This window comes from Castor canadensis, chromosome 11, assembly GCF_047511655.1.
Source record: "Castor canadensis chromosome 11, mCasCan1.hap1v2, whole genome shotgun sequence".
Taxonomy (NCBI): domain Eukaryota; kingdom Metazoa; phylum Chordata; class Mammalia; order Rodentia; family Castoridae; genus Castor; species Castor canadensis.
Window position 1 is genome coordinate 110004435 of NC_133396.1, and position 22827 is coordinate 110027261.

A 22827-nucleotide genomic window follows, 5' to 3' on the forward strand; every position below is an offset into this window, starting at 1 on the left:
AAAACCAAGACCACCTAAGTAATGTGTAAATGCACATGTAAGTCAAGTAACACTAAATAAAGGAATATACAAATTTAACTGATTCACTGATTTCATACAAATGGACATTGCTTCCTAAGAAAAAAATTTTTTAAATTGTCTTTTCCTTTTTTTGGTAGGAGTGGGATTTCCTAGCACTTGCTACTTGCTAGGCAGGTGCTCTACCACTTGAGCCACTCCAGCCCTTTTTTTTGTGTTGGGCATTTTCAAGATACGGTCTCACAAACTATTTGCCCAGGTTGGTTCTGGACAGCGATCCTCCTGATCTCTGCCTCCTGAGTAGCTAGGCTTATAGATGTGAGGAACTAATGCTTGGCTAACATAGCTTCTGTAGGAAGCACCATTCAGACTACAATTTAATTTTTTTCATTTCATTTCTTTTTAAATTTTCTTATTTATTTTAGACCATAGATTTATACAAATATTAAGGTAAAGTGTGAGGTTAGAAAAGAAATAACATTGGGCTGGAGGTGTGGGTCAAGTGGTAGAGTGCCTGCTAGCAAGTGCGAGGCCCTGAATTTAAATGCCAGTACCACCAAAAAAAAAAAAAAAAAAAGAAAAAAATTGAGAGAAAACTGGGTGTAGGTGGCTCATGTCTGTAATCTTATCTACTCAGAAGACAGAAATCAGGAGGATCTTGGTTTGAAGCCAGCCCGAGCAAACAGTTCTTGAGACCTGTCTTGAAAATATCCAACATAAAACAGGGCTGGCGGAATGACTCAAGTGGAGTGGGATGTCAGTGGCTCACACCTGTAATTGTAGCTACTCAGTAGGCAGAGATCAATCAGTAGGATCGTGGTTCGAAGCCAGCCTGGACAGATAGTTCCACAAGACCTATCTTGAAAAACCCTGCATAAAAATAGGGCTGGTGGAATGGCTCAAAGTGAAGGCCCTGAGTTCAAGCCCTAGTACTGCAAAAAAAAAAAAAAAAGAATGACTCAAGTGGTAGAGCACCTGCCCAGCAAGCCTGAGGCCCTGAGCACAAACCCCAATGCTCCAAAAAAAAAAGAAAAAGAAAAAGTAACACCTGTTGAAATCTAAATCACTTAGAAATGAAATCAAAACACATCTATAAGATGAGCAGTCTACCCAAGGTCAATGATGATTTAGTGTTTCACTTTGATTACAGAGAGTTGGCCAGTAAAACTTATCTTCCAGGAATGGCGGAATGGCTCAAGTGATAGAGCACTTCCCTAGCAAGCAAGAGGTCCAGAGTTCAAACCCCAGTACCACAAAAAAAAAAAACCAAACCAAACCAAAACAACAACAAAAAAACTTCTCTCCCAAAGGACATTAACCAAACTTATACTCAAGACTGGAGTACCAAAAATACTATGGTTTTTCTAAACATCTTAAGAAGAAATACAACATAGAGAAGGAAACTGAAAGAACTAAGGAAGAATAATGGAGGAACACTTACATGGCCGGCAAATGGGATATAGTTCTGACTGTGTGACATAGGAAGCATAGCCATCATCAAAGAAAATGAGAAACCTGTAAGGGAACAGTGATGATAAAAAGATGTGGGTTTATTTACATAACCTACAAAGGTTATTTTATTATAACTTCATTCTTCTGGATCACAAGAATCCAGAAGATCCACTCCACAGAAGACATTCCAGTGTACTTTCTTCCCATCTCAAGAACTTTCTCTTAATCTAATCAACATATATCCCTGTTCTTGAAAAACCATTTATGCCTATGCTATCAGACATTTAGTCTCTACTTCATTTTCTATGGGAATTCTCTACTCTCCTAATTATAAATCAACCTTATTATTCTTCTAGTTTTCCACTGAGCTTTCTTAAGGAAAAAAAAAAAGAGAGAGAGAGAGGATGAAATCAACCTCATGACCTATGTAGCAAAGAGGGAGAAACTTTTGCTACCTTTATGCAGATCCTGGCCACTGGGAATCAAGAACACAAAACTAATTGTGAAATCTTGATTATGGCACAAACAGGGCAGGCATTGTGCTCCTGACTGCTACTCCCTTTATAATCCCCTGTCCAGATACCTGAGCTTGTTTTTGACGTTTGGTGTCTCAGCTACAATGCCAGCATAAAGCCAGACCTGATTCCCATCTTTGTATTTAGCCACCACTCGACTGCCCACATACAGCTTGTCAGCAGGAGGGTGATAATCGTATGCAATATGGTTTCCCGACAGCAGACTCTTTCCTTTGTTGTCAAATTTCACCTTGTATTTCTTCCCTGGCCCTGGGTAAAAGGAAAAACAAAAAAATTGTTAGTTTCTAAGTCCTCACTTCTTTTATTTGGTGGGACTGGAGTTTGAACTCAGGGTTTTACACTTGCAAAGCAGTTGCTCTACTGCTTGGGCCATGCCTCCAGTCCATTTTGTTCTGGTAATTTGGAGATGGGATTTTGCGAACTTTTTTGCCCAGGCTGGCCTCGAACCACAATCGTCCCAACCTCCCAAGTAGACAGGGTTACAGGCAAGAGCCATTGGCTCCCAACCCTAAGTGCTCACTTCTATGTGAGAGAAAAGGAAAGACTGGGAAAAGAAATAATCATCAATGGAGTTGACCGACACTTTCCCTTCATTAGTCCTTCCTCTAGCTTGAACATACCAACTGTTTGGATAGCAATTAGGGTGCCTTTGTGCCATGTCTTAGTTCTCTTCTTGCCCAAAATCCGCATACTGACTATCAGGTCACCATCTTTGCTCAGTTCTCCAGACATTTGACTCAAGGTTCCTACGGAGGAAAGCAAAGTTGTTCTAAAAAGTGATGCCATAGGTTGGGTTGAGAATGGAAAGGTAGAAGGGCAGTATGGTAATCAGAGAAAATGAGGTAACCTATGACCTCTAGTCACAGTTGCTGAATAGAAGAAACAGTTACGGGCTTATGCTAACAGGAGAAACATGAATAAATGAAGTTAACATGTATTTAAAAAATCCCACTTTCATCCAATGTTTCCAACTCCTTATTAACAAGAAGCATGGCATGGTGGTGCATGCCTTATTATTTTTTGCAGCACCGGGATTTGAACTCAGGGCCTCACACTTGCTAGGCAGACACTCTACCATTTCATCAGCCCTTTTTTGTGATAAGGTTTACGAAACAGGGTCTCGAGAACTATTTGCCTGTGGCTGGCTTTAAATCTCAATTCTCCTGATCTCTGCCTCCTGAGTAACTAGGATTACAGGTGTGAGTCACTGGTGCCCAGCTAGCATATGCCTTTTTATTTTTTTGTGGGACTGGGGTTTGCCTTGCAAAGCAGGCACTCTACCACTTCAGCGCACCTCCAGTCCATTCTGCTCTGGTTATTTTGGAGATGGAGTCTTGTGAACTACTGGTCTGGGCTGGCCTCAAACCATGATCCTCCAAATGTCAGCCTCCCAAGTAGCTAGGATTAAAGGGCTGAGCCACTGGTATCTAACTGGTGCATGCCTTTAACTCCAGCACTCAGGAGGCAGAGGCAGGAAGATAGTAAGTTCAAGGCCATCTGGAGCTACATACCAAGTTCCAGGCCAGCCTAGTTAGGAGTGAAATCTTGTCTCAAAACAACAAAAAAGTAACAACCACTCATTAAATGCTAAGTAGCATTTATAACACATTTCCCCTGATCTACAATCAAAGCTTCCCTCAGACCTTTTTGTAATAGTTACTTTGTAAGAGTTACTCTCTTCTCTTTGATCTCCACCTGGAAGAAGTACTCAAGAGCATGGAGACACTCTAAATGTAGAGAACTAAAAATGTATTAAGATAAAACCAGTGCAGACTATAAAATAAGCACCAGTGCGATTGGGATTTGATAAATATAAGGCCAAAGAGTAGTATGGTTTATCACAATCAGCGGACAATAGACTTTTCAAAAGAAAATAGGGGAAAAAAACTTTACAATTTTTTTTTTTTTTTGGTGGGACTGGGGTTTGAACTCAGGGCTTCATGTTTGCAAAGCTGGCACTTATCACTTGAGCCACACTTCCAGCCCAAAAATTCACAAATGATATTATGCTGACTGTGGACATATAGTCAGTGGTATTAAAGAAACTGGCAGAGGTGGAAAAGTATTTTGAGATACTAATGCAAAGCCCACTATCCATGAAATATCTGTAAGAATTCACTTCCCACCAGGACCTAGGCACTACTTGATCCTAACCTTTATGCAGATCTTGGGTACTACTCTTCTTGTTAACAGCATCCATGAACTTCTGGACATCTTGAGCTGATTTTCTTAAGGCAGCCATAGCTTCACGGAGCTGTAGAAAGTGGGAAGGGAAACAAACTTTAATAGTATAGTTTAGAAATAACTATACTATTGAGAGAAATGAAGGCATAGTTCAGTAGTAGAGTACTTGCCTAGTACATTTGAGGCCCAGAATTTTATCCCCACAACAGCAGAGTAAGGAAAAAGAGAAAGTAAGTTGAGAATAATAAAAAATACCTTGTCTTTCAAAAAACAAAATAAAATCAATTATATTTGGAAACTTATGGTTACATTATCAAGCAAAAACTACCTTATCTTCTGAAGCTCATTCAGAAATCAACTTTTTAAAAAAAATTTATTTATTTTATTAGAATATATTTGTTATACAGGGAGGGGGATTCACAGTGACATTTCCAATTAGACTTACATTGTACATTAAAGCAATTGTGAGGTTTCTTTGTTCTATTTCATATAAGTATATGAAGTCCATCAACCATTTACCCTCACCTCACCTTAATCTCAGAAATCAACTTTAAAAAGCTTTGCTTGATTAACATCTAGTTGAACCCTGCTATATTTTTCTGTCATAAAGTACTCAATACATGCATTTCTTGGTAAATTCTTTTTTGCATTCTTGTAATGTCCTCCTAGAGGGCTGCAACCCACAAGGCTGATTACAGTGTGAATACATTGCTGGCTAAACTGACTGGATGGTTAGGCTAAAAGTTTCTCCCATTTTCAAATTCGTATTTCTCAATTTTCCTTATCCACCCCACAACTCACCTTCTGGTCTTTTGGAGTTCTGCTCCCAGCATCACCTATGGAAGAAAAGAATTCTCATGAGTTTAAGAGGCTTATGTATGGGAATTTCCAAGAAATCATTAATTGACTTAAAAGTATAACAAAAGTATTACTGTTAACAGGGAAAACTAAAGACACATACATATATAGATGTACTCAGAGGACTGGAAAGATAAAGAGTAAATAATTGACAGTACTTACTTCTGGTTAAGGTATTAGAACAGGTGGTAGTCTATGAGATTTGGGGTTTTTACTATGCATTTGAATTATTACAGCAGTAACTTATTTATGAATTACTTGTGCAACTTACTTATGAATTACTTGTGCATGTGGCAAAATGTTTACTCTCAAGTAGCACTGTGAAAGAGAACACATGATGACAGAAATGTCCTATATCTACACTGTTCATTCCATTCACATTTGGCTACTTAGTACACATGAAATGTAACTAAGAAAATTAATTCTAAATTTAATTTAAAATCTTAATAAAGGTTTAAAAGTCACATTCTCTAAAATCTACCCTTTCAAAATGTATAGTTCAGTGAATCTTATACACTCATTAGGGGACTACAGGTATGTACCACGACACCAGCTATAAGGTGGTTTTGATTTGCATTTTCTCTAATAATTAGTGCCATGGAGAATCTTTTTGCGTCCTTATTGGCCATGCACAAACCTTCACTGCAGAACTATCTAATCAAATTCTTTGCCCATTTTCATTACTTTCTATTTCTATATACTTCTGAAACAGTATCTTACTGTGTAAAATGGCCTATAATTTGCTATGTAGACCAGGGTGGCCTCGAATTCACAATCTTCTACCCTCTACCTCCTGAGTGCTGGGATTATAGGCAAACAACATCATGCTCAACTTCTCTGCTCATTTTTCATTGTTGTTACAGGAGTTCTTTCTATATTCTAGATAAAACTAGACCCTTTACATTTCATATAAGTTAGCCACACATGCCTAGCAGTTACTATATTAGACAGTGTACTTTTTAGAGACTTAGAATACATATTTAAAAAAAGAAGGCAGGTTTGATGGTGCACTGCTTATAATTTCAGCATTCGGGAGGCGGAAGCAAGAGAATCACAAGTCCAAGACCAACCTAGGCTACATAGCAAGACCTTGTCTCAAAAAACAAAAACAAGCAAAAAACCAGCACCAAAACCACAAAAAAAGCAATGTGAATGTTCTAAAATAAAGAACTACTTAAAAATAAACTATACCATAACCAAAAGAGGTTCATAAGGCATCTTTTAATAACATGAAACAATACTAATAACCTATTAAGTTTTAAAAGTTAGGATAAGAAATTGATTTCATATGAACCCAAACTTGCAAAGAATAAATAGACAGACACGCCAGGCACCGGTGGCTCACCCCTGTAATCCTAGCTACTCAGGAGGCAGAGATCAGGAAGACTGCGGTTCGAGGTCAGCCTGGGCAAATAGTTCACGAGACCCTATCTCGAAAAATAGGGCTGGTGGAGTGGCTCAAGGTGAAGGCCCTGAGTTTAAACCCCAGTACTGAAAAAAAAAAAAAAAAAAGACACATGCCAGTGCATATGCACATATTTCTCGAAGGCTTCTGACTATGATCTATCATCAAATATGTTATTTTTAACTCGACAAGTAGAAAAACCTTCAAAACATATGTCCTATACTTACAAAAGAGAGTTACTAATTTTTTAGGGCTTTTATTTTTAGTTTCAAAATACATACAAGCCAAGTATCAGTAATCCTAGCTAGTTGGGAGGCAGACATCAGGAGGACAGTGGTTTGAAGCCAGCCTGAGCAAATCCCTCGAGAGAACCTATCTCAAAAAACCTTTCACAAAAATAAGCCTGGTGGAGTGGCTTAAGGTGAATGCCCTGAGTTCAAGCCCCAGTACAGCAAATATAAATAAATAAATAAATAAATAAAATTCAAATAATCATGTGATCCAGGAATCTCACTACTGGGTGTCTATTATATACTCCGAAGAAATGAAATCAGTTTGCGGAACAGACAATTGCATTATGCTCATTGCAACTCTATTCACAATAGCCAAGAAAGGAAAACAACTTAAATGCCTATCAACTGATTAAAAAAAATGAAGTAAAAATTTGGTATACATACACGATGGAACACTATTCAGTCATAAAAAGGATTAAATTCTGTCATGGGCAACAACATGGATGGAACTGGAGGTCTCTATGTTAGGAGAAATATAGCCGAGCTGGGCGCTGGTGCAATCCTAGCTACTTGGAAAGCTGAGATCGGGAGGATCCTGGTTCAAGGCCGCCTGGAGCAAACAGTTTGTGAGACCCTATCTCTAAAACAGCCAGAACAAAATGGACTAGAGGTATGGTTCAAATGATAGAGAACCTGCTTTGCAAGTGCAGAAGTCCTGAGTTCAAGCCCTAGTCCCACAAAAAAAAAAAAAAAAAAAAGAAAAAGAAAGCAAGCACAGAAAAGCAAGTACTACATGATTTCACCTATATGTAGAATCTAAAAAAGTTGAAATCCTAGAAGTTGAGAGTAGAATGGTGGTTAGCAGAGGCTGAGGAAAGAGTAGGAGAGAGAAAGCGGTAAGAAAAGGTTGCTAGATCCTAAATTATACTTAAATGTGAGAAGAAAGTTCTGGTGTTCTATTGCACAGTAGAGTGATTATAGATGACAATAATGTACTGTGGTATTTTGTTTTTGTTTGGTGCTGAGGATTGAACTCAGGGCCCCAAGTATGTTAAGCAAGTGCTCTACCACTGAAGTACATTTCCAGTTCCACAAAAGTTTTAAGTATCACTTAAAAAAATAAACTCAAATACATTTAGTGGTAAAAAGTTCAAACATTATAAAAAACAAATATAGTGAAAGTAAATCTCCTTCCCACTGTTTCTAGTTACTCTCCTCAGCAAGTACCAATACCATCAGTTTCTTTTGCACCAAAGGTAGACTATAAATATAAGAAATGTACATGTGTATTCTCTTCCTGCACTCATTTCACTTGTATTCAACATGTAGCTTTTATGTTGCTTTCCCCTCCAAACTGAAAATATCTAGGAAAGTATTCCTGATAAATAGATACCTCAAAATCTATTTTTATTTTTCAATTATTTATTGTGGTAAAATACACATAAAATTTACCATTCTAACCATTAAGTGTACAGTTCAATTCATAGTGTTGTACAACCATAATCACTATCTACCTCATCTTGCAAAACTGAAATTCTTTTTTATTTTTTTTTTCTTTTGGTGGTATTGGGGTTTGAACTCAGGGCTTCATGTTTATTAGGCAGGTGCTCTGCAACTTAAGCCACTCTACTAGCCCTTTTTCATGTTAGATATTTTTGAGGTAAGGGCTCGTTTTTTGCCTGGGTTGTCCTTGAACCTCAATCTTCCTGATCTCTTCCTCCCAAATAGCTAGAATTATAAGCATAAGCCACTGGTGCCCAGCTACAAAAGTGAAATTCTTTATCCATTAAACAACAACTCTCCATTCTTTCCTAAGTCCCTAATAGCCACCACTTTCTGTTCCTATAAATTTGACTATTTTACGTATATCATTTTAAGTAGAATCACAAAGTATTTGTCTTTTTGTTATTGACACTTCAATTAGCATGCATTATGTCCTCAGGGTTCATTTGTCTTTTTTTTTTTTGAACTTTGCACTTGTAAGCAGGTACTTGCAAAGCAGGCACTCTACCATTTGAACCATACCTCCAGTCCATTTTGCTCTGGTTATTTTGGAGATATGAGTCTCATGAACTATTTGCCTGGGTTGGCATCAAACCATGATTCTCCCAATCTCAACCTCCCAAGTACCTAGGATTACAGGTGTGATCCACCACCACCCAGCTGTTTGTCTCATTTTTAATAGCTACATAATAATCCCTTAGATTAAGTGCCATGTCTTTGGTTTTGGCTTTTTTTTTTTTTTTGGCAATGCTGGAGTTTGAACTCAGGGCCTCCTGCTTGCTAGGCATGCACTCTATTAGCCCTAAATTGATTTTTAATAATAATGTAAATAATGTCAGTTTGGAGACTTTTTGGGGGGTAGGGAAGAGAAGAATTAGGAAACATGACAAACTGACTCTCAAATATATACGTAAGCACAAGAGATGAAAGGACAGTTCTAAAGAAAACAAAACATATAATGCTGCAAGAATAAAGACAGTATAAGCTGGGTGCTGGTGGCTCACATTAGCTACTCGTGAGTCTTGAGGTCAGGAGGATTGAGGTTTGAGGTCAGCTTGGAGAAATAGTTCAGGAGACCCCATCTCCAAAATAACCAGAGCAAAATGGACTGGAGGTGTAGCTCAAGTGGCTAACACCTGCTTTGCAAGGGTAAAGCCCTGAGTTCAAACCCCAGTCCCACAAAAAGAAAAAAGAAGGGCAACCAAGTTATAATCCTTAGCTAGACTAAAACCAAGAAAATAAGATATAATTAAAGAAACAACAAACATTCAAATAACCAACATTATAATTAAAAGAATAGACATCACTACAGAACATACAGAGATTAAAGGATCACAGGGAATACTATAAGTAATTTTACACCGAATCAGGTTAACTTAGATGAAATGAAAATTCTGGAAATACATAAATTTCCAAACAAACACAAGATGGGATACAAAATCTAACAGATTTATATCAAGTAAAGAAAATGGATAATACCTTTCCAAAATAAATTCTATGTGGTATCTTGGATTAGATTATAGAACAGGAAAAAAAAAAAAGAAAAAAGAAAATCCAGAAACTGAATAGTCTTAAGTTCGATAAAAGTAATGCATCAAAGTTTACCTCTTAATTTTGATAAACACACCATGGTAAAATATTACCATTATGAGAAACTATGTGAAAGGTATGCAGGAATTCTCTGTACTATCTTTTCCATTTTCTGTAACTTTAAAATTACTTCAAAATAAATTTTAAAAATCGTGCTAAAGCAAGATTTTTAGATGTGTATGGTGATACACATCTATAATCTCAGCTACTAGAAAGCAGAAGCAGGAAAATTTTGAGTTCAAGACTAGTCCAGGCAAAAGTAGTGGTAAGGACCTGTCTCAAAAGCAGAATAATAACAAAATGGTCTGGGAGCATAGTTTTTTTTTTTTTTTATGATATTATTGTTGTACTAGAGGTACATTTTGACATTTACAAAAGTTCTCACAATATATCATAGCTAAATTCACCACCTCCATCATTTTCCTTTATCCCCCTGGGAGCAGTTTAAATGGAGCATGTGTGAGGCCCTGGGTTCAATCCCCAATAGTACACACGCACATAATAAATAAATAATAATCTTACCACAAAGAAAGTCTAGGCCAAATGGTCTTACTGCTAAATTCATCAAATACTATTTCACATAAACTCAGAGGAACATTATTTTCCAACTCTTAAATATCCATATTACTGTGATACCAAAGCTAAATAAGGACATCACAACAGAACTACAAACCAAGAACCCTCAAGAACAAAAATGCAAAAATTGAAAAGATGCAACATTCTTAACAAAATATTACCAAATAAAGTGTACTCACACACCAAGAACTAGCTTATTTCAGGAATCCAAGATTGGTTTAATATCCAAAAACAAAAACAAACAAACAAAAAAAAACCCAAAACCAAATACAACCTATTAGTAAGAAAAAAGCAATATAGTTATAAGGATATGTCATAGAAAATGCTTGAGAGTTTTTATAATATCTGGGTTGGATTAGAGGGTATAAATAAGTCTTCTAGGTCAGTAATTAAAGGACAATGTGGTTAAAAATGCAAAAAGTTGACAAAATCTAAAATTCAATCCAAGTATGATAAAAATTCTAAGTAAATGGCAATAGGACCTCCGTCAACCGATAAAGGGCACCTACAACAGCCTACAATACATATCATAATTAATGGTTAAAGATCACATGCTTTCATCCTAAAATCAAGAATAAGAAAAGGATGTCTGCTCTCAAAAACTGTTATTCAACATTGTATTAGAAGGTCTAAAGAGTTCAGTAAGGCAAGAAAAAGAAATAAAAAACATCCAGATTAGAAAGAAAGACTTAGTTTTAGAAAAATCCTAAGGAATCAAACAAAAAGCTTCTAGAACTAAAAAGTAAGCTTAATTAGGTACAGGCTACAGGATCAATATGCAAAACAACTGTATTTTTATAGCCAATGAAATTAAGAAAACAATCCCATTCACGCTAACATCAAAAAAATAGGAATAAATTCAACAAAAAAGTGGAAGAAGGCTGGCAAAGTGCCTCAAGTGGTAGAGCTCCTGCACAGAAAGTGAGCAGAGTTCAAAATCCAGTACTACCCAAAAAAAATAGTGCACGTCCATGAAATACAGCTAAGAGAAGTTGACTTAAATTAATGTAGCACTGTAAAACATTCAGAGATTAAAACTCAGTATTAAAAAGGGAATACTCAACAGGGCACTGGGGGCTCACACCTGTAATCCTAACTACTTAGGAGGCAGAGATCAGGAGGATCATGGTTCGAAGCCAGCCCAGACACAGAGTTCTTGAGACCCTATCTTGAAAAAACCCATCACAAAAAAGGGCTGGTGAAATGGCTCAAGGTGTAGGCCCTGAGTTCAGACCCCAGTACTGCCAAAAAAAAATAAATAAATAAAAAGGGTGTGCGGTGAGTGCTCCCTGAAATTACTCTCTAGAGTAATATAGTCTTTGTTACCCATTCTAGTTTTTGTTTTGGTTTTTTGGTAGAACCTGACAAGCTGATCCTAAAATTTATATGGAATTTGTATGAAATACAAATAAATTTGGGAAACTTACACCAATTAATGCCAATACTTAAATTAGAGTAATTAAGACAGTGTCGTGCTGGTATAAAGATATACATTCAGATCAATGTGACAGAAAACAACACAGAAGTAGGTTCTTATATTGACTGGTCAGTTGATTTATGACAAAGGTACCAAAAGAGTAGCATTTTTAATAAATGGGGTGGAACACCTGGAGAGTAGTAAGTAAAACAAACAACCTTCAACCCTTACCTTTATAACTTTAACTCTTCAAGAAACGCCACTAAGAAAATAAAAAGATGCCAGGCACCAGTGGCTCACGTCTGTAATCCTAGTTACCAGGGAGGCTGAGATTGGGAGGTTCAAGATTCATGGCCAGCCCAGGCAAGTAACTCAAGACACTTGCATCTCCAAAATAACCAGAGAAAAACGGACTAGAGGTGTAGCTCAAGTGGTAGAGTATCTGCTTTGCAAGTGGGAAGCCTGGAGTTCAAACCCCAGTTTCGCACCCTCCCCGCCCTAAAAGAAGAAAAAGACCAGCCATATCTGAGAGAAATTATTTACAATATGTCTCTGGTAAAAGTACTATACATAGAGTATATAATACGTCTTGTAAATCAGTAATAGATAATTTAATTTTTTAAAAAAGGTATTTTCCCAAAAACACGTATTTAGGTGGCAAATGAGAATGAATAAAAAATACATGGTACATTCACATAATGGAAGATTAAACTCCTCAAAAAGTATCAAACTATGGATACACATTTAACAATCTGAATGAACTTTAAAACATTAAGTGACAGCCAGGTGCCAGTGGTTCACACCTATAATCCAAGCTACTTGGGAGGCAGAGATCAGGAGGATCGAAGTTCAAAGCCAGCCTGGGCAAATAGTTTGAGAGAGATGCTATCGCAAATACACCCATCACAAAGAAAGGGCTGACAGAGTGGCTCAAGTGGTAAGAGCATCTGCCTAGCAAGCATGGGGCCCTGAGTTCAAACCTCAGTGCTGCCAAATAAATAAATAATAAAAATAAAAAAGTAAGTACTTGCCTAGCAGGCACAAAGCCCTAAGTTCAAACTCCAGTTTAAAAAAAAAAAAACAAAAAACCAAAACTAAGTGACAGAAGAATACATATTATATGACTAGGAAGTATCTAGACAAAGGAAAAATGTAGAGAAAGAAGGCAGATCAGTGGTTGCTGGAGATGACTGGAGATTGAAGGGAAACAAGCACAGGTAACTTTCTGGGGTGATGCAAGTGTTCTAAATTGGATTGCTATATAAATGTACAAAAACTCAAACTGTATAGTTAAAATGGATATATTTCACAGTATGTAAATAATATCTTAATAAAACTGGTAAGAAACAGAAAAAACCTATTGTTATGGGGTACATACATAAGTACTAATTCCACCTACAAAGAAAAGTGAGGACACTCAAAATAGAGGCTATAAAAATGGGGAAAGGAGGGTAATGAAATCAGATTATAGCACACAGTAACATCTATGATATTAACAATGACACATTTTTTCCTATAATAAACAAGTTAAGCAATTTGGAATATGGACAATGATTTCTCCTCTCACCTACTATCTTCTATCTGCTCATCTTCCAGTATTTCAACTTCAATCCTGAGGCTTTCCTATCTGAAATCTTATCTCTTACCTGAATCAATACTAAGGACATCATCATCTTCATCAGGAATCTCAATTATTTCTGTAGGCCGGGAAGCTTCATCCTCAGAGCTACTGTCACGGTACTGTAGTCCTAGCTTCGAGTAGAAGTCCTTCACCAAAGACTCACAATTAGTCACTGCCCTGAGAGTGGAAAACATGTAGAAAAGGTCAAAGCCAGTGGAGGAAGAAGAGTTGTAGGAACCATTTGAATTTGTACAAAGTACAGACTATCCTTAACTTAAATGGGCCTTACCTTTTCTAAAGTGTCAGAATGCTGTTTCCATAGAAAAATGCTTTCAATAATGGTTTGGTTTCTCAACTAATTTTTTAAAAATTCAAAATAAGCCCAAAGTACAGAAACAAATCTTATGAGAGTTTAAGAACTTATTCATGTTCCACAGTTAAAGACAGCAACTCTACAATTATTCCTTGGATGATCTTACTAGGAAAACAAATTGTTCTCACGTAGAATACAGGAGGAAGGGGAAGGTATTCAAGACTTGACAGCCCTACTGTTGATCATGTATTAGCTTCAGATAGGTGAAAATTTCATAGGCACACATATATGGTAAGTACATAATACAGATACACAGATGTGAGGTCCAATTTTGGGCTACAAACTCTGAGGAAAAGTTCCAGATAATTGTACTTTGTCAAGTATAAAGTGCTTGGTACAGTGTCATGATTTATAATTCAAAAATGTTTGCAAATGGCCATATTTCCTTCCATGTCCTGTGAAATCCTCACCTGGAAGCATCATCAAAGAGCTGGTCAACATGAGCCACTTCAGACTCTTTCTGTATTACCCATGTCTCCAACTCTGCTAGTTGCTTCTTGCGCTGCTGTATACAGTCCATCTTTTCAAGTTCTTCATCAATGAACTGCCGAAGTTCCTCCATAGAGATACCCAGCTCCTCAACCACTGCCTGTTGCAGCTCTGCAATCTCTTCACATTCCACTGCAGCTGTTGCTGCATCCAAACCAATGCAGCCAGGGAGGGAGGACATGTTTTGTCCTCTGCATGAAACAAGAAACTAAAATTACTTTGAAAAGGGATGGGGACATGTTTCAACTGGTAAAACACTTGCTTAGCAAATGTAAGAACCTGAATTCAAACCTAAGCACCGGCAAAATAAGTAAATAAAGTAATAAAATTACTTTGCAATCATTGTAACCACAATTAACAGAGAATTTCAGTTTTCTAATAAAACTCATTCCTATACAACTGTAATTCAAACAGTCTGCTCTCTCTCCTCATTCTCTAGAATCTGATGCTGAGATTTTGTGGCCTTATCTTCTGAAAGAGTAACAGGCTAGAATAAGATTTAAAAGTTCGAGCGCTTGGAGAACATTGATTACGCAATAGGGAGCTAGTGAAAACGTTTTAGGAAACTCCTCCGAGGAGAATCAATCTACAAAGGAAGATATTTCTGTGATCTAATGTGTCCCTTAATTGACTGTAACACAAATCTTTCTCTCTATGTTGTGCCTAATTTGAAAACCACATCTACCTAGAAAGGGAGTTGATCTATAATTCACCAATTAGGTGTTTTCCGTTTTATTGCTTCTCTTACATCACTTTGCTTCCATATGTAAATTTAGTTTTTACAAACGTCTACCACGCTGAGCGTGTAACTCCATGGTAGAGGGCATGCTTAGCATGCATGAGGCCCAGGGTTCAATCGCCAGCACCAAAAAAACCCAAAGAAGTCTGTTATATTTAAGCACAAAAAAGCTGGCAGCAAAAATGTTTCCCCTGAGAAAAACAAGATAAAGCAATAAAAGGCGGCTACCTAATAACGACATCGTCGTCTTAAGTGCCGTTTTGATTAAATGCTTAACGCAACGCTGATGCCAGAAGGCTGGACGACCCCAACTCAGGTTCTCGGCGCCTCCATTTTGCCTGTGTTCACTCTCCCGCCCACCCCGAACTATGCACCTTAGGGGCGCGCTGCACCCATTCGCAAACCCAGCTCAGCCCCGCCCCCGCTCGCTTCTCTTCACATCCTTGCCCGACCTCCCCCACAAACAAAACGCTCGGGATAAGTCTTTAGTCTATAAATATATCTCAGTATTCCCCACACCTCCCAGCTACAAGGGCTGTTTTTCATCAACCAGACCCCAGACTCACGACTCAGGGGTCGGCTTCGAGGAGAAAGAGCGAAACCGAAGGGAAAGGGAGCGGGGGAGGGGAAATAGCGTGAGGGAGAGAGGGGAAAGCAAAAAAAAAAAGAAAAAAAGAGGCCCGGAAGCGAACGTCTAGAGCTGTTCCGGTCACCGCGACGGTAGCCTGACGGGGTCAAACGCAAAGCTACGGGGCGCCCCTCACAGGCTTCGCCAACTAAGGTGACCACGCATGCGTAAAGGCCGGGCTTTCCAGGCCTTCGGGAAAAATGACTGGTTGGGCGAAGTGGGCGTGGCTAGGAGTAATCTCAAGCTCCACCCCCCACGAGTGTTCTCAGTAGTGCCTTTATTGCGTGAATGCTTAGTAGGCTGTCGGGTTGTGATTCCGCCCCCTCCCCCGCCCCGACACACAGTTTTGCTCGAGTTTCTTGTTAGTACATAAGTCATACAAATCAAGGTGTGGGCAGGGGTGTAACTCTGTGGTAGAGTACCTAGCATGCTTGAGGCCTTGGGTTCGACTTTCAGCACCACAAACAACAAAAAGCATATCCGTATGTAATAAGAAAAATGTTGGCGGGCACCGGTGGCTCGTGCCTGTAATCCTAGCTCCTCAGGAGGCAGAGATCAGGAGGATCGCGGTTAGAAGCCAGCCCAGGCAATTAATTTGCAAGACCTTATCTCGAAATAAAACATCACAAAAAAGGGCTTGTGGAGTGGCTCAAGGTGTAGGCCCTGAGTTCAAATTCCGACACCAAAAAAAAAATGTGATACCTCTCCTTCCCCATCACTTACCATCCTGCTCCTTTGAGGTAAAACAGCTTAGTTTTCTAGCCTTGTGCTTAGAAGTTCTCATATACAGGTTTTTTTGTTTCACTTAAAATGTGAACATTCCTGAAGTCTGACACGTGCTGGGCAAGGACTCTACCAGAGCTGCACCCCTGTCTTAAAAAGTGACTTTTTGAAAACTGCATGTAGAAATTTAGATTATTTTCCATTTTTAGTCACCACAAATGCACCAATAAAAATTAGCATTTTTTTCCTGCAGAATATATTCCCCAAAATGGAATCTCAGTTTTGAAATATATACTTTTTTTTATCTTTAGGGGTATGAAGTTTGAACTCAGGACCTCACACTTACTAAGCAGGCACTCTACCACTTGAACCACTACACCAGCCCTTTTTTTGTGTTGAGTATTTTTGAGATAGGGTCTTCCAAACTATTTTTCCGGGCTGGCTTCAATCTGTGATCCTCCCGATTGCCGCCTCCCCTGTTACTAGGATTACAAGCATGAGCCACTGGTACCTGACTACTTTTTTTCATTTTTAATACAATCTGATGACAAATTACTTTTCCAAAACATCGTAAAAACGATTACTTCCACTAGCATATCTCTAAAAGTACCTGTTTCCACATACTCTCATTAGAACTGGATAAATGTTTATTTAATTTTGAAGAATTTGACATGTGTTAAATGAGTATCTGTATGAGGATAGACTAGGCTATGTCATAGAAACTAGCAACTCCAAAGTTTGAGTAGCTTAACACTTTTAGGTACATTTCTTGCTTATTTCGCATAATCATCTCTTGAATGTTGGCAGTGAGCTCAGCTCATGGTAGCTATTCTGAAACCTAGACTGATGAGTAGTTGTGCCAGATGGAGAAAATGCTAGATGGAAGAACGCTGGCAAAGTAACTCAGGACACTTTCATTGGCCCAAATAAATCATATGGCCCCACCCAATCACATAGGGCCAGAGAGTATTTTTGATGAGCCAGCACTATTGAGTACCATATGTTTTGGTTATTGTTATTTATTTTGGCAATACTGGGGAGATTGAATTCGGCCTCATGTTCAAGTGCTTTACCATTTGTTTGTTTGTTTTTAATTGTTTTTGAAATAGAGTCTTGCTAACTTTGCCTGGTCTGGCCTTGATCTCTCAGTCCTCCAACCTTCACCTCCAGAGTAGCTGGGATTACAGCGTGAACCACCACACCCAGCTCACAGTATCTCATTATTGCTTTAATTTGTTCAGCTGTCTTTATTTATGCTAACTGTATTAGCTATTGGATCTAAGTACCAAGTTTCATTTAGAAGTATAGCAGAGGTCACCCTCTCTGGGGCGCTCTACTCTCCTGCTTTATACTTTTCTACCTCAATAAACTCTCCTGCTTTATACACTCTCATTGTAAAAAAAAAAAAAAAAAGTATAGCAGAACCTTTATGTAAGGCTGAATACAAAGACCTTGAAATCCTTTCCTGCAGGCCACATTCTCACCTGTGCTAACTTCATCTACCATCAGTCCTGGAACTACCCTAAATGCTATTTCTAACTGTTCAGACAGCAGGAATGGAGATATAGCAAAATGTTCCTCTAGATAGTTGAAATTTGGAATGTACAAAGTCATCCTATCTTGGAATCACCTTCTATATCACCTTATAAATTTTAGACATACTACCTACTATAAAATATGCACGTGACATTTATTGAGTGCTTGCTATATAACAGCCACTCTTTGAAGCATTTTATAGTTATGAATTCATTGAATCCAATAAGGTATGGTCTATTATTAATTTCTTTTTTGGTAGATAAAAAAACTGAGGCACAAAATTAAATAAATTTCCCAAAGCCATATATCTAAACACTGGCAGAGTCAAGCAGTTTGGCTGGATAGGTAATGTTGAAACATTAATCAATAAGCTCATTTATCTTAGTTTGAAAATGCTGCTGGGTGCGGGGGCTCACACCTGTAATCCTAGCTATTTAGGAGGCAGAGATCAGGAGGATTGTGGTTCAAAGTCAGCCTGGGCAAATAGTTCTCAAGACCCTATCTCAGAAAAAAACCCATCATAAAAAAAGGGCTGGTGGAGTGGCTCAAGTGAAGGTCCTGAGTTCAAGCCACAGTACCACAAAAAAAAAATGCTTATTGTATTTCACCTCTTTCCCTCCTCTCCTATTTTACTGGCTTTGTTTAGCTCTCATTTCTTGCCAGGAAAAAATAACTTCCTAATTGTTAGGTCTTGTTGTAGATTATTCCTACATGTACTCTAAAATAACAATGATCATGTCGTACATCCTGCTCTAAAAATGCTTTTTCCTTATAAAATAGAATTCAAACTCCACAGTATAAAGTTTGAGGCTCTTCATACTTTGGCCCATACTTCTCTGGCCATATTTTCTAGTCTTTCACATTACTGATTATGTGCTGTTTCCTCAACATGTTTATATGTTTCACTTTTATATATCTATACCTTTATTCATCATGATCTAATCTACTAGGATATCCTTCTCTTCTTCTGCCTAGTAAAATATTAATTCTTCTAGGTCCAAATCAAATACTGTCTCTTTGAAGTTTTCCTTGAGTGGCAGTCCACAAACTTCAGACTATATCAGAATCATACCTGAAGGCCTTGTTAAAACAGGTTACTGCCCCACTATCATAGTCATTTCAGGAATGAGTCTGGGTAGGGCCTGAGAATTTTCATGTCTGACATTTTCTCAGTGGGTGTCTCTGCTATTCATCTTGGGGCTAGAATCTTAGAATTATTGTCCTAGGCTGGGCGCAGATGACTCATGCCTGTAATCCTAGCCACTTACGAGGCAGAGATCAGGAGGATCACAGTCAGAAGCTAGCCTGGGAAAATATCTTGAAAATATTCAACACAAGAAAGGGCTGTCAGAATGGCTCAAGTGAGCGCTTGCACAGCAGGCATGAAGCCTTGAGCTCAAATTCCAGTACCACCAAAAAAAAAAAAAAAAAAAAAAGAATTACTGTCCTAGACCATAAGTCATCTTCTGAAGAATTATTTCCTGAGCTTCCATGTGAATTATCAGTGTACGTCTCTGTCTCCTAGCAATATATGTCTGTTTCCACTGTTGTTTCCTGTCTTACTCATCTTTCTCTTGGCACCAATATATAGCCCCTGCATACATGGTGCTCCATGACATATACTAAGTGAAAGGGAATTTTTGCTCTCTCTCTCTATATATATATGTATATATAGATACTATGTATATTATTAATATGTATATTATATACATTTTTTGTGGTATTGGGGTTTGAATTTAGGGACTCACACTTGCTAGGCAGGAGCTCTTACTGCTTGAGCCATTTCACCAGTCAGAATTATATTTTTATTAATTAGATTCTTTCAGCTTTCTAACATATGGGAATAAGGAACAGGGAATGTTGAAGGAAAGCAGATTGTTATTCTGGAGCATCATATTCTAGTCAGATTTTGTCACTGCCCTGAAGAGATTGAAGTGGTCAGCCCTGTAGAAATGAGCAGAGGGATTTAGTGGTGCCTAAGGCCTTGCTACTCAATGTGCAATCAGGAGCTTGTTAGAAATTTTAAATCTCTGGTCCTATTCTAGACATACTGAATCAGAACCTGGATTTTGTTTTATTCATTTATATGATTATTATTTTTTTCAATTGAACTCAGTACCTCCACATATGGCCTCTATCAGTGAGCTCACTGCTAGCCAGAATCTGAATATTAAATAAGACCTCCAGGTAATTTTGAGGTAGGCTAAAATTAGGGAAATTTCAGGACTCATAGAAAAATATTACATCTTAGATTACCATGCTTTGGCTCAGGAACCACCCTCACCTGGCAGGGAACTGCCCAGGCCCCTCCCCACTCATTGATTATTGGATGGTAATCACCTGGTTCTCCCCTTCCCCTAGATTCTCATAGGTTTTCTTTTTTGTGGTACTAGGGCTTGAACTCAGGGCCTACTACTTAAGCTACTCCACTAGCCCTTTTTTGTTGATGGGTATTTTCCAGATAGGGGCTCGTGAACTATTTGCCCAGACTGGCTTCAAACCATGACCCTCCTGATCGTCACCTCCTGATTTGAAAGGATTACAGGCATAAACCATGGGCTGTTGTAGGTTTTAAAAGCACCTGAAGATCAGAAACATGCTCTCTTGGCCTCCAGATTCCACCTGGACCTTATCATGTTCCCCTTTGTGTTTCCCTTCCCTAATTTATACTCATGTGTCCTGCGATGGATTCTTCCCACGGGACACAAAGAATTTGGAAGTCTTTTGATCATAGACTGCCCTAGCACTGTTAACAATTTATTCACGAAAAGTTTCTTTTTCTGGGTAGTACTGAAGTCAGTATCACTCAGGGTCTCCTGACACTCTACCATTTGAGCCACTCTGCCAACCCTGAGAAACCCAGAAGGAAAGACAGGTTTGCATTATTTAATTCTTCTCTCTCTTTTTTTTTTTTTTTTTTTTGGTTGGGACTGGGGTTGGATTATGTAATTCTTTATAGGACAAGGCCTCATAATTAGGAAGCCAAGTTCTGGCTTCCTACCTTTAAGGTCTGAACACACTTATCAGAATTGATCAGGCCTTGATATCAATGAGTCACATTATTAAAATTTATAAATTACTATAGTTGACAGTTTATAGCCATTATTAATGAACATAAAGTAATAAATAGTTGATATTCCACTTGGAATACTCAAGTTAGAGTGCTTAGTACATTCATTCCTGTGATACATTGGAAAACCGTAACCACATACTTTATAATACTTGATTTTGAGAAATCACAGCACAAGAGTCAGAACACTGAAATTCCAAATGATCCGTTCCCTGCAGATAGACTCAAGGGAAAGTAAATTGTAATCTGAAGGTTGTTAAATGAACTCAGAATTAAAACAAAAGAAAACTCAAAGGTGGGCTGGAGACGTAGCTCAAATGATAGAGCACCTTGCCTACTATGTGCAAAGCCCTGGGTTCAGTCTCCACCACTGCAACAAACAAAAACAAAAAAATGAAAAATAACAAAAAAACTCAAAGGTTTGTGGGTACTAAGAAAGTAATGTAAAGAAGGAAAGTGAAGTGACTGTGTCCACCTGGAAAGTCAAATCTCTCTATAGAGAGCAGTAGCTACTTAACTCCAACTAATTTTTGTCCTGTGCAATACATTTTTCAAGTGAACTTAAAAATGAGTATTTGTGCTGGTGGAGTGGCTCAAGTGGTAGAGCGTCTGCCTAGAAAGCATGAGGCCCTAAATTCAACCCAGTATGGCCCCCCCCAAAAAAAAGTGTATTTGTATGAAAATTTCTAAGTTTTAAATGTTGTTAGTTAATTAAAAAACTTTGTAAATTCTGCAATACTTTTTAAATCAGCAATCAACTGTGAGTAAACTACATACCTTTGAATTTGCATGCCTTTGAAATTATGTAAGCGCTAAATTATTTTGTGCAACATTATTTAAAATAGCAAATAATTTAGAAACAATCAAAAAAAAAAAAAAGAAACAATCTATATTTCTATTCCCAGGGGTTAGCAAAATTATGGCATACTCAAACTATGGCCTACTCTTTAGTCTTCTCAGATACTGTTTTTTAAAACAAAACAAAACAAAAAGCAAACAAACAAAACTCCCCAAAAAACCCAAGAAAAGAGTCAGGTATAGTGATATATACCTATAATCTCAGCACTTGGGAGGCAGAGGCAGGAGAATCAAGTGTTCAAGGCCAGCAGGGACAAAGTTAGTGACCCCCTATCAAAAGCAAACTAAGGCAAAAAGGGCTGGGGTCATAGCTCAAGTGGTAGAGTGCTTGCCTAGTAAGGGCAAGACCCTGAGTATAAACCCCTTCCTCCCCAGAAAAAACTCTAGTTAAATAGTAATTACCTTTCAAAAGAAAGAACAGCAAACAAAGTCTTGGTCTCAACTTTTCGCATTTTTATCCTGTAGTGCTACTGGGAGGTGGTAGAAACTTTAGGAAGTGGGGCCTAGTGGAAGAAAGTAGGTCACTGGGGGTGTGCCCTTAAACAGAATATTGGGAGCTGGCCCCTCTTCTTTTTCATTTTTGCTTCCTGGCAACATGAGGCGAGCAGGTTCTTCCACATCTCAACAGATATACTGCTTCAACAAAAGACCAAAAGCAACAGGCTAACTGACCATGGACTGAAATCTCTGAAACTGAGATCCAAATAAAATTTTCCTCCTTATAAGTTGATATCAGGTCTTTTTGTCACGGTGACAGAAAGTTGACTCATACAATGTGCATGTAGGTTGATGGAGTGGCTCAAGTGGTAGAGTGCCTGCCTAGCAAGTGTGAGGTCCTGAATTCAAACCCCAGTGCCACCAAAACAAAAAAAAATTCTTGCAATGTGCATGTATTACTTTTATAATAATTTTAAGAGGCTAGGGGTGTTGCTCAATGTTAAAGCACTTGCCAAGTATGTGCCAAGTCCCAGGATTGATTCCTAGCACCATAAATAAAAATAGTTTTGAAAGGTTGACC

General features: G+C 38.1%; 1 protein-coding gene across 3 annotated transcripts in view; it reads right to left on the bottom strand.

Annotated features, from left to right (window-relative positions):
• Setdb1 (SET domain bifurcated histone lysine methyltransferase 1) overlaps nt 1-15737 on the bottom strand; it is a 32537-nt gene extending 16800 nt beyond the window's left edge. Inside the window, exons 1-8 of one of the 3 annotated variants that reach the window (XM_074048174.1) lie at nt 15561-15737; nt 14177-14446; nt 13419-13570; nt 4992-5026; nt 4161-4260; nt 2627-2752; nt 2054-2255; nt 1460-1533 (exon numbers count right to left, since the gene is read on the bottom strand). In XM_074048174.1, the coding sequence (XP_073904275.1) occupies nt 1460-1533; nt 2054-2255; nt 2627-2752; nt 4161-4260; nt 4992-5026; nt 13419-13570; nt 14177-14436 (949 nt within the window). In that variant the 5' untranslated portion in view covers nt 14437-14446; nt 15561-15737. Of the gene's footprint in view, nt 1-1459; nt 1534-2053; nt 2256-2626; nt 2753-4160; nt 4261-4991; nt 5027-13418; nt 13571-14176; nt 14447-15222; nt 15519-15560 lie in introns of those variants that run through there. The other 2 variants (XM_020155816.2, XM_074048173.1) reach the window with 2 other exon arrangements.
• Between the last annotated feature and the right edge of the window lie 7090 nt (nt 15738-22827).